This window comes from Haliaeetus albicilla, chromosome 28 (assembly GCF_947461875.1).
Source record: "Haliaeetus albicilla chromosome 28, bHalAlb1.1, whole genome shotgun sequence".
Taxonomy (NCBI): Eukaryota; Metazoa; Chordata; class Aves; order Accipitriformes; family Accipitridae; genus Haliaeetus; species Haliaeetus albicilla.
The window spans coordinates 4,004,635-4,021,029 of NC_091510.1; the positions used below are offsets into that span (position 1 = coordinate 4,004,635).

At 36.4% G+C, this 16,395-nt stretch overlaps 1 protein-coding gene across 5 annotated transcripts in view; it reads right to left on the minus strand.

Moving 5' to 3' along the window:
* VEZT (vezatin, adherens junctions transmembrane protein) overlaps window positions 1-16,395 on the minus strand; it is a 64,893-nt gene that overhangs the window by 22,246 nt on the left and 26,252 nt on the right. For 3 of the 5 annotated variants that reach the window (XM_069773501.1, XM_069773504.1, XM_069773503.1), the window contains 3 exons: window positions 13,672-13,947; window positions 8,421-8,558; window positions 404-551 (listed from right to left, as the gene is read on the minus strand). In XM_069773501.1, coding sequence (XP_069629602.1) covers window positions 404-551; window positions 8,421-8,558; window positions 13,672-13,947 — 562 coding nt within the window. Of the gene's footprint in view, window positions 1-403; window positions 552-8,420; window positions 8,571-13,671; window positions 13,948-16,395 lie in introns of all 5 variants that reach the window. The other 2 variants (XM_069773500.1, XM_069773502.1) reach the window with 1 other exon arrangement.

Genomic DNA, 16,395 nt, shown 5'->3' on the forward strand with positions numbered 1-16,395 from the left:
GATGTCTCTCTTTTTATTCAAGTCAAGAAATTAGCTAAAAAAGATGTAAGTACAAATCTGGAAATTATTTTACTCAGCTGGGATCAAGTGAAATCAGAGAGCAAAAATCATGCTTAAGAAGGAGATTGATCAAGCTGATTACAAAACACAGACTTGAATGTATATGATTTGCAGAAAAAACCCTAATGTTGTATTGTGCAACTTCTCTTCAACTACATGCAAAAAGAGATCACCTAAATGCCAATAAATGTAGAAACCCATGATATGAGACTGATTACATCTCCGCCTCAGCTGATCGTGTTACTACTGGCTAGTATGTAAAAGCCACAGGGCTTCATGACAACTGGAAGAGATTTTCACCAGGAGCCTGCGTGGATGCGTAGGTCCTTCTAGGAGAGGTTACCTTGAGCGCAGGCAAGCTGAAGCCATCGGTTAGATTGTGTGCCTCCTCTTCAGAGACCTGCTCCTCACTCAGTCCCAGACCCAGCTCTTTAAAAGGGACTACACAGATGTAGCTGGTCACGTTGTCACTCTCGGAGTTCAGAGGGTAGGTTTAGCTGGAGTTAAGGTGGTTAACAAAGCAACTTTTGCATTAAACATTAAACAAACAGAAAAGGAAAAAACACCTAATAAGGGTTCTTGTTCCTGGCAATTTGTATGAAAGCACGTGCATTCCACCCAAATCCACCTGAACCCTGTTTAATTGAACATTTTGCAATCCTTATTCAGAGCACAAGTTTTAAAGGCTCTTAGAAGGATGAGAGATAAGACATTGACAAAACACCTACATCTAAATACAAACACATAAAAAGAAACAAAACAGATTGATGAAAAATCCCTGCATCCCTTTCAAGTGAGGAAAATATCTTATCTTTAAATATTAAGTACCCAGGAAGTAGCTCATGTCAATCTTAAAGCATAAATCATATATTAACAGAGGAAAGAGGAGAACAACTATGCCATTTAAAGTTTCAAAGGTAGCCCATGTTATAGACCAAACTCAGGATGATGGGAATTCCCTGTGAGTTCTGCCTGTGGAGGGACCGCTCAGAGATCTCTACAATAACTGCTCTTTGACATTTCAGATAGTACCGTGAAGAACAGGAGCTCACCAATTGTCATACCATTAATTTTATTGATTACATTGCTGTAAAGCCACCATGATCTTGGCAGGAACAGTGGCAAATTGTTATCTACCAACGCTATTCAGCACATTTAAATTCTGAGTATGAAAATGTAATTTCCAGTCCTCAGAAATGCTTAAAAAGTAGGAAGCAAGCAATATAATTGATACCAGAAGACAGATAAAAATAATTCATAGCCTAGGCAGTGTTTATTTTGAAATAGCATTCATTTCAGGCTAACCTCATGCTGGAGAAGGGGGAGGAGGAACAGTTCAAGATTTCTGCACATTTTGGATAGTTACCCAGTCACAAAATAGTAAAATTTGCTTTAGAACAGAAACCTACAACTTAAGGTAATAAGCACATTTGTTCCACAGAAATACATTAAAAAAATATTTGTGAAGCATTCATGAAAGTAAGGCCTTAATGTAAACTATGGTTTTTCATTTATATTGATTTACAAACTGAACACTCTCATCTCTTGGGGCACATAAAGCCAATTAGAAGCACCTGTCTCCTGTCCAACTAATGTGTTTTCTGGGGAAGCTACAAATTCCACCCACTTTCACTCCCGAATTTTCCATCTACTAAGTACTCATAGGATTAAACTTGTAATAATGATTTGCTCAAAAAAAATTTTTACAACTGGAGTAGAAGCACATTGCATAAAATAAAATTTTTGTGGCCCAGGAAACAGCAATACTAAGTGTCCAAGCTCTAAACAAACAACTACATTAACTACATTTCTCCCTAATTTCTCCCCTAAGTCCAGGAAGAAAGAAGCCTATTAAGTGTTCTCTAGAAACATGAATGCAGACAAAAACCTGCAATGCAAATCACCCAGAAACACAATATATTGTTGCCACCAGCTGCTGCCTCACATAAACACTGTGTCTGTTCCAAGTTAACCTGACAGCATGCCCAGCAGATGGAGCACACGGGATGAGGATGGTAACTCCATCAGAGATTGAAAAGTCAGGTCAAAAGCCTTCAGGACCAGTTATCTCAGAGACTAATTATATTCCTTGTTAATCTTGGCCCGCAAGAAGACACTTCCAACAGCAGGACCACCATAAAAAGCAGTTTGGACACATGTGAATTTCGAAGTCATGCTAAAAAAAAATTTCTAGGGAACCTCCCAAATATGTAGTTTGACCAAAGGAGCCACTTACTGATATTATGTCTCAGCTAGGGATTCCCAGTGGACTCCCGCATCTCCTGCCTTGCCCTCCTCTATTGTAGCCTTCCCACTCCCATTTCTAGGTGCTAGATGAAAGCAGAGAACTGATCCCATGCCCCCATTAGCTTCCTAAGGACTAAACCTTTAGAAAGTTTAAACACATACGCACCAACATATACACAAACACACCTCCTTCATGCGCTTTGCTCTAAAATGCAAGTATTTTTAGTGCTAATGTTTTCTGTTAAAGCCAAAATACAGTAACTAACCTTAGGTTAGTTAAATTTTTCTGTGTCTTTGTGAAAATACTTCATTCATCTGTTTAACTTACATTCCTTATTAGCTTAGAAGAAAAGAAGGCAAAGCTACTTAATAATAACCTGTTAAATCCAGAATGAAATACCTGTATAGTGAACGTCTAACCTCTGTCAGGAGGCCGATCTTATTTACCTATAGAAAAGCAAGAACATTAATGCACTCCTGTACATAACAATTTAATATTCATACTTTGCTCTCCAAAAGCACATTCCCATCTAAAGATCTAACAGGAGGGCCTCACAATATCCCCGAGAAATCCAAGCTGCTCTTTTATAAAGTTCTCACCTGCTCACCAGGTGGGAAGGGATGAGCTAAGCATGTGATAACTGGCTGGTCAAGGAAGAAACACTGCACCAAAAAATGCCCAAGTATCTTTAATCAGACCTCCCAGCATTGGATTTCTGATTTAGGCTTTTATGACCCAAAGACAGTACTACTTTTTGTTTAGCTTACTGTCTTCTTGCGTGAGTTTTCTCTTTCCCAAGTTAAAAGGTATGTGTTTTTCTAACATTTCATGATGCAATAACTAAATTTTTACAGAGGAGAAGGAACAATTTTCTACTAGATTTACTAGAGGAAATTTGCAAGTTTCCCTGTGCTCAGTGCACCTCAAAGACATAGAATGCATTTTATATCCATTCTACCTTAATGGGGTAAGATATCATTCAATTTAAAATACTGCTATCCAATGGCTGTCTTTATAACACTACTTATGCCTTGCCATCAAAGAATGACACCTTACAACAAAATTAAAGTTTTTTCAGTTTATATGGTCCAATGCCCAGGTCCTACCTATCAATACCGTTCAATGGAAATGGAGTATCACACCATCTTGCACCATCTGAGGATGAGACTATTAACGTCATCCAGTAACATAAGCTACAAAATCTCCTCCATCCAGCTTGCATATAATTATATCAGTGAATAAACCATAGACTCCCATGCTACAGAACCCACAAGACTCTTACGTATAAAAATATTAAGCAACTAGCATGCTGACTGAAGTATTGCCTGAGTTATTACACAATTCAGTGGAGTATATATAGTGCAGATATTTGTTGAACTAGTAGTGACTGGTCTGCACAACATCCTGTAAATACTTAACCCAAAATGTCTAATTTCTAGTTTAAGCTTTCAGCCATTGCATCCTGCTATACCCTTATCTTCCAGGTTAAAAGAGAAATACTCTTCTCTTTTCTCCCTTCTAACATTTTCTTCTGTGATTTTGAGTGATGTACTCTTGTCAATATGAACAAATCAGAATAAGAACAGCATGAGAAAATGCTGAATTCTTTCTGCAGGAACCCAACTGTCCCTTCACATAAAATGTAAGGAATATGATGTTCCATCTCATTAAGTTACTCGTCCACCAAGTTTGATACAAACACCTGGTATAAGGCTAAAGTATAATTGTACATTTTTTCTATATTACATGGGAACAAATTTTAATTAGGACAGTATTAATTTATTCTACTCACTGAAGGCAGCTGTCTAAAAGAGGGCACACTAGCCACAAGCAAATATTGCTAAACTTCTAGTTTTATTGAAGCAAGTAATGATTAACATATCAAGTTTATGCAATTTTTATTGCCATGAATAAAAATGTGAATTAAGATTTGTAATTATCTGTAACAGGTTCATCAGACAGATCTCCCTCTAACACATTTGAGATATACATTAACATAAAAGCATAATTTGCTGCAGGTATTTTGGTAGGAGAAATAATACTGATGGCTATAAAATCTACACTTAATGCATTAGCACAGATCAATATAACCCTTAACATTTAAGATGTTTTTACTAATTCATTTTTACTTATTCACTCATTTATGTCTACAATTAAAATACTTAGATTAGCCAATTTTTAAGACTCAGCCCAACAGTTATCAGCTCAGCCCCTCAAATTATATTTTCCTCCTTGCCTCTCTTGAAGTTATAACACAAAGCAAGTGGCTTAAGTTCAAAGCAGCTTCCCTTTGGCTTCCAACAGGATTAGTCTTACTAAGTCAAAGTATGAATTTGATACTTATCTCAGAAAGAATCGAATACATTAAAGTATATGTTTAGCAACCTACTTAAGATTGCTAACAAAAAAATATCTCAAGGCAGTGTAAAATAAAGCAACAAAAGGTTTTGCAGTTTGCATTTGTTGACAAAATGAGATACAAATCTATAAATGTTTTTAAAATAAAATATTTTCTATTTTACTGTATAGTTTTAAAGGTCTAGATTTAAAACAATCTAAGTATGAAAATTCACACTAGAATTTAGCTCAAACATATGTCTGTACAACATCATTCACTGAAACTACTTTTTCTGGGAAAAAATAACCCATTGAAATAGATTTTGCTTATTTCTGAACACTTTTTTGACTTAACATTACATAAATGCAACCTGTCTTAGAAAACAGTTCCTCCAAGAGGCTGTTTGGCTGATTTTGTTAAGCACACGTAATTTTCTCTACTTTGAAAATATGCATTTATCAGTCCTTATTAAGCCATAAATGAGCAAATTGATCTTGTTGCAAATTATTTTTGAAAGGGATATTCTGATATAGTAAGCTTGAGAAATAATTCAGCTACAGATATTTCTACTAAGTTCTGAATATATAAGAACATTTTAAATGAAAACTTGAAGCATACCTTTTACAACATTAGTAAATTTAATACCATTTTCTACAATACTTGAACCATTATATCTAATAATAGACATGCCTCAGTTCAAGACATGGTTACCATAGCCTTAAGGCAACAATCATCTTCACTGCATTATAAACTTCCATCTCAGATTTCCAGGATTATTGTAAGAAACACAAGGATGAAGGAAAATAGGACATACTTCACATTATCATCCTTTTGTATGCCTGTATACCACTCAGAAGGCCCAGTCACAGACTAGGACCTTATTTTGATAACTGGACATCACACAGAATGGATCTCTGGAGTCAAAGGCTCACCACTGTTGTTGAATGACAAGTATCATGCCCACATTGCAGTATCAACTGAATACCGTCAACCAAGGAAAGCAAATTGTAATATGGAATTTTATTTCCCATTTATACCTGCACATAAATGTTTCCATGAAATGTACGCTCTGTCGTTCAAAGCAGTGCCCGTCCTATGTATTTGCTCACACTCTTAAGAAATTAATACTTCCTTATTCTTTAAAGAGAAAAATTGCCCTAAAGAATGATCAGCCATCAGTTAAAATGGAACTAAGATTTGATCTTTAGTATATCAGCTGGGAAGATTCAATTTTTGAGGCCCTTGAGACTAGGAGGTGTTTCACATATTAAATTTCTATTGAAAATTGTTCCAAGCATAAATAATTCAGTTTTTCACTTGCCTAAATACAGAGATACATCTGCTCTGAAACAAAAATAGAAGGCAATATCCAGTAAAACAAAAAATGTTTATTTAAATAGTATTATGACTAACCAGGGAAGATAGGTTTTGGGGTTCTTTTATGTAATTTTGTAATATTAATCCAAATTTTAAATATTTGGAATGTTTCTCTAATATCTTTCTCTCTAATAAAAACATTTTGTTTTGCTGTTGCCAGTGTAAATCACTAATAGTGCTACTGGATTCATGTCTCTCACAATGCTCAGAAAAAGCAAATTTCAAATAGCAATTTGTTAATTCATACTCAAATAACCTAGAGGAGTTAAAGTCGAGAATATCTTCTGATTTTGTGCAAAGCAGAACTTACTAAAAAGAACTGTAAAAATCAGAATTAGGATCTCATTTCGAGACTTTGGATGGAAGTTCCTTTCCTTTAATTTATCAACATTCTTTTCCTTCAATTTATCACCTTACTCCTTTATTTAATCTCTCCAGTTCCTCTTTCTCCTTGCTGTAGGCCAGATTTGTGTTAGCAATTTGATGACGGACAAGGGCATTAAAGTTGTCACAAGTGGCAGCTGTGAATGCTTTCGACATGAAGGAATCTTTGCCCCCTCCAGCATAAGAGTACTATTTAATTGCACAAGGCACTGGAATCTATCTGAAAGATGCTTCTTGCCATCAATACCCATGTAATACACATAACATTTTCAGGCATTCATGATGCGCAGGGAAAAATTCAAAATAAGGCAACTTGGAACTACCTTAAAGCTGCTCTTAATTATCCTGGTGGGGAGGAGGGAACCTTTACTTACCCTCCTTACATTTGAATTCCTTACTTTCAGTTTTCATGCACTTGCAGAATTGGCCCACCCTGCATCTCAGCGCACACACTGCCACTGTTTTTGCCACTACGTTCTGCACAAATATAATGTTTCTCTTCCCATTTGTCAAGAACCTATCTATATACATGCAACTTCAATATATTTTTGGCCATTTATTTCTGCTGGCCCTTACTACTGTAATATCTGCATGATAATTTGGTATAATGGAACTTCCATCTTAAAAATTTTTCAAAGACAGATATAAATGTCAAATTATCCAAAGTAACAAAACTTTCTTCCTTCCCATTCCTTAATTTAAGAGCCACTCCTTAAGTTTAGTAGTTACAAAACTAGTGGACAGTCTAATACACACCAGTATTCCTTGAATCTGTAACTTCCCCAGCCACAGCAACAATCTACATACCTGTCATAACCACTGCTGGACTGACTTTCTTCATGCTGGAGGATATTTGGGAAGGCCATGTTATCTGATCCTATTTTCAGATCTCTCTTCCCATGTTCTTATAAGTGACTCTTGATTATTTCCAAGCTAGGTATCAGTTGCTCTTATCAATGTGTCTGAACCAGTCAGATTATTTTTTTTCTTTCTTTTACATAGCAAATACACCTTATTCCTCAGAGCTAAGAGTGAAGTCTTGAGCCCAGAATGAGGATGCCTATCCCTACACAACTGACTATTTTGCAAAGAAATACTCATTTCCTTCAAAGTGAATGTATGCACTTGTAGCTTTGTGTGTGCCTCTGTGCATATACACGCTGTCACTCAATATATCCATCCATTTGCCAGGCAAGATATATTAGTCAAATATGTTCCAGGAAGACAAAACAAGTAATTTGTCATGTCCGATTTCCAACACTCGCATCACCACCAGCTTTTGTTTCCCTGCATGTGTTTTTTCAGATCAGGAACATATCTATTTTATTTTTTGCTATAAAACAGGGTGAAGACATTGTTATTTCCTATATAGTGCAGTAAGTACAGTAAACATAGAAAAAACCCTTGAAATGCTCATGTCATTAAAGAAAGTATACAATTCACCGAAGAAATACAGATGACACTTCACAAAATGGAATCTGAACAAAGTGTTCTGCTTTGATTCAGAGTAGAAACTCCTTGCTCTTAAATGTGCATTTTGGCTAATTAATGTAATCAGAGTTTCACCTAGTTTGTCTGAAACAGGAAAACAAGTTAGCTTTGAACATGGGGATGTCGAGTGAAAGGCCATATTGTTCAGAGAAAAGGGTATTTTGGTGCAAGGGAAAAAGATGGCTAAGAGGAATTATAAAACAAAATCCTGAGGACTCTGAAACACATTACCAGTACTTACACGAAAGGCATGGGTGTCAGTAACTGGCACAATGTTTTCACTGCACAGAATCTTACCTCACGCTGCACAGTGCACAAAAAGACAAAAACTTTAAAAATGTTCCAAACCAAGCATAAGCCCAAATTTAGTATGTTGCCTTTTCTTTATCTTTTTTAGATATGTATGTTTCTGGATATACTAACTCTATGTATGTTTCTAGAAGTACTAACTCTAAACATTGGCCCAATTACAAGTAGGTAACATGGAATATCTGAACCTGTGGGTTTTTACAAAAAGGATATTTTTTCAGCATGTATAGAGTAGCCAGTCTTGAAGCTCGAAAGTTGGCTCTGACAGATCGATAAACGGCTTTCCGGAGACCAATAAGATGTTGACTAGGATGCTGTCCAGCTTTATTAAATGGGCAAGCGGCACTGACCCTGTCAAGCAAACTTGAAAAGTAAAATGTGATACAACTGTACAGATGTCCTAAAGTATTTTTAAAAGACAGTACATCAGTTTTCTTATTCCATTAGTTAGAAAACTTTTTCAAACCACTCAGTAATGATGAGAGCAAAACAAGAGATCCGTCATATCAATGATATATTTAATCAAAATTTCAGATAAGCAGCCAGGATTCCTCAGTAGACAGCCTGATTCTATTCTCATCTAAGCCATGGCAAAACTCCTGAGGACATCTGTTTTCTCCACAGTTTTCCAAAATGACACACTAAGGGTAGGCAGGTCATAACATTATCTCTGATAAAAAACTATAACAAGCCCACTGTAAGCTTTGGAAGTTTCAACACACAGATATTTAACATATATCTCTTTATATGCAAATTTGTTCTTTAAAGAATTTTTGCAGAAAAAATGTGCTATTACATATTGTTTTTCATGCAAAACACTATATTCTTTCACCCTTCTCCATGCAGAATCTTCTCTAGGTCAACAGAAATATTATTTGAGTGGTGACATAGATTTTATCATCATGCAATGAATGACAGCTGTGTTTGTGGGAGTCTGACAGGTAAACACATGAAATGTAAGCAACTATACAAGCATATTTGAAAATGTATTTTAGTGTCCACATATTCAGGTGACTATACCATTTAAAAGAAACTGTGCCATTTGCCTATTAGAGTATACTTCATAATGGCTTTAGAACTGTAAGAAATTGCCTCATCTGGAAATAAACTGAATTGTGAACTGAGTGAATGTTAAATATGTCTGTGTAACATTAAGCTGTAGAAAAGGAAAAAAAGATTAATAACCAGTTATATCTATTCATATACAGTCTGATGCCAAACCTATGACTGAGACACTGAAAATAGCCTAGGTGCACTCCACTTGCTGGGACCGTTTTTACTAGAATCAACTCAGGAATGGGCATAGTGTGGGCAACAAGATGATGAATTTTGATGAATTGTTTGGGGACTGGAAGCCTGCTTCTGCTCTCACCCTTCCCAGGGCACAGTGAGGAGGTGATTTTATGTCCACGGTCACTTAAAAAGGAAAAGCATACAGGGTACCTGGCAAGACTGAGGTGGGTTGCTGCATTGGTAACTATTTCTGTAGCCCATCTGACTGAAGAGCTGACTAAGCCAGCAGATCTGACCCTGCTGGAAAAACGTCAGTTCTACTGCATGTGCTTAGCTGGACCATGCTGCACATCGAGGAGGAAGGGGAATAGCTTAGTGCCTTCACTGTCAAATATGAAAAGTGACGCAGCCCACCCCGTGAGCAAGGCTGGACCCATGTCAGTATGTTAAATATGATTAACACAAGGAGATTCATGCCAAATACTGCAGTATATTGAATACACTAGCCGAAATACCACATTAAAATATCTGTGTACCATATTAAATTATGTGAGTGATATTAAAATGGTTTATATCACATCTCATAAAGTACTTTAGAATCTGAATAAAATTAAACCAAACTGTGTTAAATTCAATTTCTGAACGTAAATTTAAAATGCTAGTCTTGTCATACGTTTCACTAGGGAACACAGCATGTAATGGAGTACATGCCAATCTCTAACGTTTCCCTAGATTTTGAAGGTAACAACTGGAGGTGTTTATGGATGAACTCTCGCATCAGTTTGTAGACTCAAGCCCTGGGTGAATTGTCAGAAGCAGGCTCAAAGAAAAGGAGCAAAATTTTTCTACCGTAAAAAAGAGAAAAAGATCTATGTTCTGTTACAGCAATGTAAGCATTTCCAGCTCCTATACCTAACAAATATAGCACAACTCATGCATAGCACGTATCACCAGTATTCAGCAAAACAATTTGGTTTCCTTCTGGGAAGGTTTATTTCAGTGTTTTTTATAAAATAATTCTTCTCTATTCCAGTAATCTTAAATTAGTATAACTTGCTATAAATGTCTATGTGCCAGATGTGCCATATCCCTAATTTCCTAATATTCCATTTATCTTCTATGTATTTTAATTGGACTTATAAAATGTTAGCAGCTTGGTGTATCAGCCACAAATAGCAAAAAGAAAATAAGGTTAAGGGTGAATTTCCTCTTTCCTACTGCTCCAAACCCATTTTACTTGTAAAGAACAGTGACTTATTTCTCTCTTAATCTCACAAGCCAAATTTTAAATAGGCTTTCAACTTTTAACAAACTTGTACAGACACATTAATGAAATCCTATTACTGCACTCCAACATAAAAGCAGCTGTAAAGATGCTATATACACCAATATGTGCTCATAGAGCTTGATTCTAGTTTAAAATATACTAGAAAGGGAGCATTTTGGAGAAAAGCTAATTATCTGAGTGAAAGACAAGGAAATAACTACTTGCTGCTTATTGCTGCAGCCTTTCATTATGTATTCCTACAGTTTTCATTTTATAATGTGCAAGACAATGGACATGCTCTCATTACACATCAGAAATTCCAGGCTGCAACCTGTGATCAGGCTTCATTTGCCTAATTGCAAATGAAGCAATTAGACAGAAATACTGCCATTCTGCCAGAGTAGAGCACTGCCCTTCCTTGGCTACACAATTTCTGTAATCCAAATTACCCTGGTGAGGTCTTGGCCATATCTGCATCACAGAGCTTGTACCATGCAGACATACCTGAAATGCCAACAGCAGCGTTAATCACTTCTGAAGACCATGCTGAAATCAGAATATCCAGTTGCCTTTGAGAGCAGCTAATATAAGAGAGGCCTGACAGGTTTTTAGTTCCTTTTCTAAGTGGCTGCTGTGGGTTTTTTTGGGTGGGAAAGGAATGAAGGCAAAACGATATTTGGATTGGTTAAGCATATGGCAGTCACTGCCACACAGTAGTAAACCAGTGAACCAGCAGACAACTGACCAAAACCTCATCAAGAATAATTTAACATTTACAGAGATAGTCAAACATCAATTAACAAGGGGCAAATAGGGTAGAATAAATCAAAGCCATAGATATTTCAAAGCATATATAAAGTAACCTATGAGAACATAGCAATGGATGGTGCAATGGGGAGAAAAACCAGCAGTGGAATGCAAGGAACTTCAGGCCAAAACTATAGACGTGGGCTTGCCATATCAGACTTTAGCTAAGTACAGCTAGTCAAAATCTGAACTCAGTACTATTTAAATGTCAGCTTCAGCATCTTTCCATTCACAACACGGTTAATGCACAGTCCAAACTATGCTGATCTACCAGCATATTAAAACAGCAGCATACATATCATTGAACTGTGCTACCAGGTGCTTTGCTACCTGGTTGAAATCCCATTCCTTCTAGGATGTAAAATGACACAAGAAGATACTAATTAACTTTTCAGATGCAACCATTTCTATTGCCATGTGACTCTTTCTGAACAAGCATTAAGACTTCAGCAAGGTTACTACAGGAGAACATACTAAGCTTTGCTCTGCTAAGGTTTATTGCAGCAAAATTCTGGAAGAAAAAAGGGGTAGTGGTAGCTAGGTTTTTGGATCATACAGGAAGCACTATCTCAAGCAAAGAATTTCATTGTCGGAATTTCAAGCATGTCTTGCATATGTGGATGCAGAAGAAGACACTCTGGAGTTAGAACTTCCTCCAGGCTAAACCAAACCAAAACCCATACAGCACTGACTTCTTCATACTGGACAACTGTTCCAATGAGGATGCTGGCACAGTCAGACTTCTCCCACTCCATCCATACTCCAAAGTCTTTTGAAAAGCTTGCCAAAGTTTTAAGTAAAGAGACTATTAGATCAACCATCAGCTTAAAGACCAGTCTGTTTTTTGTTAATCTGTTATCTAAGATATGTAGTAAAAGAACAAGCACAAGCAATTTAGACATTGACCACAAGTTCGTTTGCTTAAACTTAGAAAAAATCTAAATGTTTTTCTCATCTGTAATTTGGACAAGCCCTAACAATAATTTCTTCTAAGAACCCGTTTGCAAAGATAAGACTGCCTATTGCTTAACTATATGCTTCTTCAGCAAAAAATCAAACCAAAACAAAACACATAGCTAGGCAGACTGAAGACATGCTTATGCATTCCAAAGGGAGAATGAAACATTTCTTCAATGAAGCATACTGAAGGTATCTTAAGCTAGAAAATTAATTCAAAATGTTAAGTCTACAGTTTCAAGCTTGCATGTAAAGACATGTGCCTCAGCACAGAATAGTTGGTGTGGCATGAACAAACAATTTCTTGGTGCACACCAGGAAATTTTTTATTGTTTTTAGAAAGAAGTCAACTGGATTTTAGCTGTTGGTGTTTCCAACCTCCTTTAACCTTAAGTCTAACTGGCACAGGTACATATCTAACCATAGGCTGTTACAAGGAAAAGCATACATGTCAATGAGAGTGCACAGAAGCAGGCCTGTTGGCTTTGGGATCATTGTGTACACTGAACATGTTCTAATGTCCTTTCACATAGCAAATAAGCAAAAGTTACCAAATAGCTACAAGAGCTAAATAACCAGGAACACTTTCACATCCCTTAAGTGGACAAGTGGCAAATTCAGCACTAAATAATTTAAGAATCTAAACATCTCAACAATTGTATGCAAGATAAAAGAGTAATGTAAACTTTTTTTGAGGTGGGAAATGACCTTTGATGGTCTTTGCTGATTGCTGTGTTCTCATTACTTCAGACTGTTATTTGTTAAATAAAAATAGAAAGGTTTTCATGTCACCTTGTTTTCTAAACATGAATGTTTACTTGCAGGTCAGTTTATTTACATAGATTTGGTAATATAAGATACAAAACCCCCTCAAACAAACAACCCTCCAAATGACTCTCCAAAACAGTTAACTAAATTGTTTCAAAATCCATTTCTTCATGTATTTCATTGCTAGCAGAGCAGGAGATTTCAAAGGCATAGGAGTTTTGTGAGACTTGATTCTCCTTCAGGATGCAGGGTTTTAATACTGAGTTGTTAGAATTCATACTTTTAGTATGAATGGTAATTATACTATTTTATGTAAATTAAAAGCTTTAAGTATTATGTTTTTCAGTATGGGAGACAGTGTAACAAGACAATTTTAGAAGACATCTGGCTTGGATGGATCTGTGTATTAAATAAAGTGAAATATAGACTCACAGGGTAAATCCTCTGGAAATTACTTCAGTCTCTTGAATGAGTCGTAGAGCTTTCCTCACGAGATTAGTAAAAGCTCGGCTATTCGCCACTGTTTCTTCCAGCTGGATACAGTATTTTCGCAGGGACATTTGCAGCTTGGCTGTCCTCCATGTGCCCCACACTCGAAAGACTGCATAGACAAGCAGAACTAGTCCCCACAGCAGCCACAATGATTCCTTCCACCATGAAGGAAGCATAAGCAGTGCACTTACAAAGGCAAGAAACAGCGAGACATCCCTGCAAACAGAGAAAGTATCATCAACCACAGATTCCTGAGGTCAAACAAGTGGGAAAATCATGAAGCTTTTGGCTACATTTTGGGATTATGACATTTTATTACAGGGCTTTTATGTAGGTCCTGAAGGGAGCTGTAAACACCAAAACCTACTCCTAGCGGCAGATTTAGATATACATGTACATGATATTACTTGGTTGGTATACATTAAGGGAACATTTCTCCGGCTTTTTTATGGCACCAGTAGAAGAATAATATACCACTTTGAAAGGTCAGTTTCTCTTACACATATGACTTAAAAAAAAAAGAAAACAGAAAAAGAAAAAAGCTGACTACTCAGCACTATAAGCCAGGGTGGGTAGGAACTGGAATATCTGTACTTCCAGGTTCAAGAGTACAGTAGGGAAGGGCATGTTTCTTTTGGTAACAAAACCCTCAAGTAATGCCAGCTTTATTTTTTCCAGAGTCTGACTCATTTAACTTGGACACCAACACACCACTAGTTTTTAACACATTTTTATAAAGATGGCTTGAATAATCATTTTAAATAATTTGGCAGCTTTTGAAAATCCTTAAAGAACAGAGTTACTAGTATCTCAGTTCAATTATTTCTCAAGGACATTTTAAAAACTTCATAAAGCTGTTATTTTCAACTAGAAAAATTCAACAAAAATAAGTAACTGCTAGAAAATACACTGTGTTTCATATATAGTATTACAGTTGCAGTTTTGTAAAATTATGACAGTCTTCACAGAGATGGATGGGATATGGGCTTCAGGGTGCATAACAACTTTTTCAGAATTTTTGGAAAGTAAAGTATTCACTTTCTTCACCCCTTAAAGCTGCGTATCCTGTATTTAGTTTTGGAAGTATATACAAGGAATATTTTCCCATTTCTAAAATAAGACATGATCTCTGGGTTTCTATTTTCTGGACAGTTTTGTGGTTATATTTCAACAAGCTATACAAGTGTTAACTCTTCAGGGCTACTGAGAGGTTTCAGTAAAGGTCCAGGGTTAAAATATTCCAGATGTGTAATTAAATTTAAAAAGGACAGACACACAGGCTATAACTTCCTTGGTACATTAAAAAAAAATAAAATCACACACACAAAAAATTAATCACAACAAGGAAAGACTGGAAGGGATTTAAGAGCTCACTTTGTCCATTTTCAGTTTCAGGTTAATCCAGATCATCACAGATGGACTGAAGAAGAAAATGGAGACTCCACAACCCACCCAGGTAGCTATTCCAACTCATAAGTATCCTTAGAGTTCAAAAGATTTCCCCTAAGTCCAATCTTAATCCTTGGCAAATTAATCACATCATTTTTCCTCGCATCTTTCCCTTTTCTGAACAGAATAAACGACAACTGATCACCACCTTCTTATTAACTACCTTCTACATATCGTAACACTGTTCCATCCCACCTCAATTTTCTCCATTTTGGCCAAATAATCCTAGCACACGCTAATGTTTTCAAAAGATTACATTTTCTAAACTCATTATTCTTCTTGTTCTGTTCTGGACTGTCTCTAAATTACCTATGCCTCTCCAGGAGTGGCATCCAAAACGAGACGCTGTAGTCTAACACAAGGCTTAGGAAAACAGACAGAAAAGTAAACCCCCGTGTCCTGCATATAACAAGGACACCAGGATGAGATTTGCCATTTTTTGAATAATTTGCTGATGCATTCAATTTATGCTCTGCAATGATGTGCAGATCCTTTTCTGAAGTAGTACTCCCTACCCAATTATTCACCATTTCATGTTTGTTAATTTGATTTTTCCTTCCCAAGGGTATCATTAGACTTTTGTCTTTATTGACTTTTCTATTGAGTTCAAGATATTTCTCCAGGCTACTTTTGAACTCCATTCTGCCAAAACACTTACAAACTTGATGTCATCTGTAAGCTGAGCAATATTTACAAATTTTCTAAGTGTACTTTATCACCTGAATAATTAAAGAAACAATGAATAGTGCTAGGACCAGGACAAACCACTGGAAAAATCTGGTTCAAAAGTTCTCTTGTTGGACAGAGAGCATCAACAATGACATACTACAAATTAAACAGTTGGGTTTTTTAACCTGCTGTGGCTTTATAATAATTTTATCTACTTTCCTAACATATGTATGAAAACATAGCACTGGGCTGTGCTATGAGATATTTTTATCTACTGACTCCTGTCCATTTCTGAGCAAGTCACTCTATCAGAATACCCACCATCCTTGTTATTTTTCAAATACAGGTAGTAGCTGTTCAGACACTGCTGCAGCTAGCTCCTTCCGTATTCTAGGGTGAATTTCACGAGCCTCTGCTGACTTGAATGCATCTTACTTAAATATTCCTTAGTCTGTTCGTCTGGTACTCTACATCTGAAAATTAACGGCACCCCCCCAAACATATTTTTATGAAGGCTACAGCAAAGAAAACACTTTTCAATTCAGC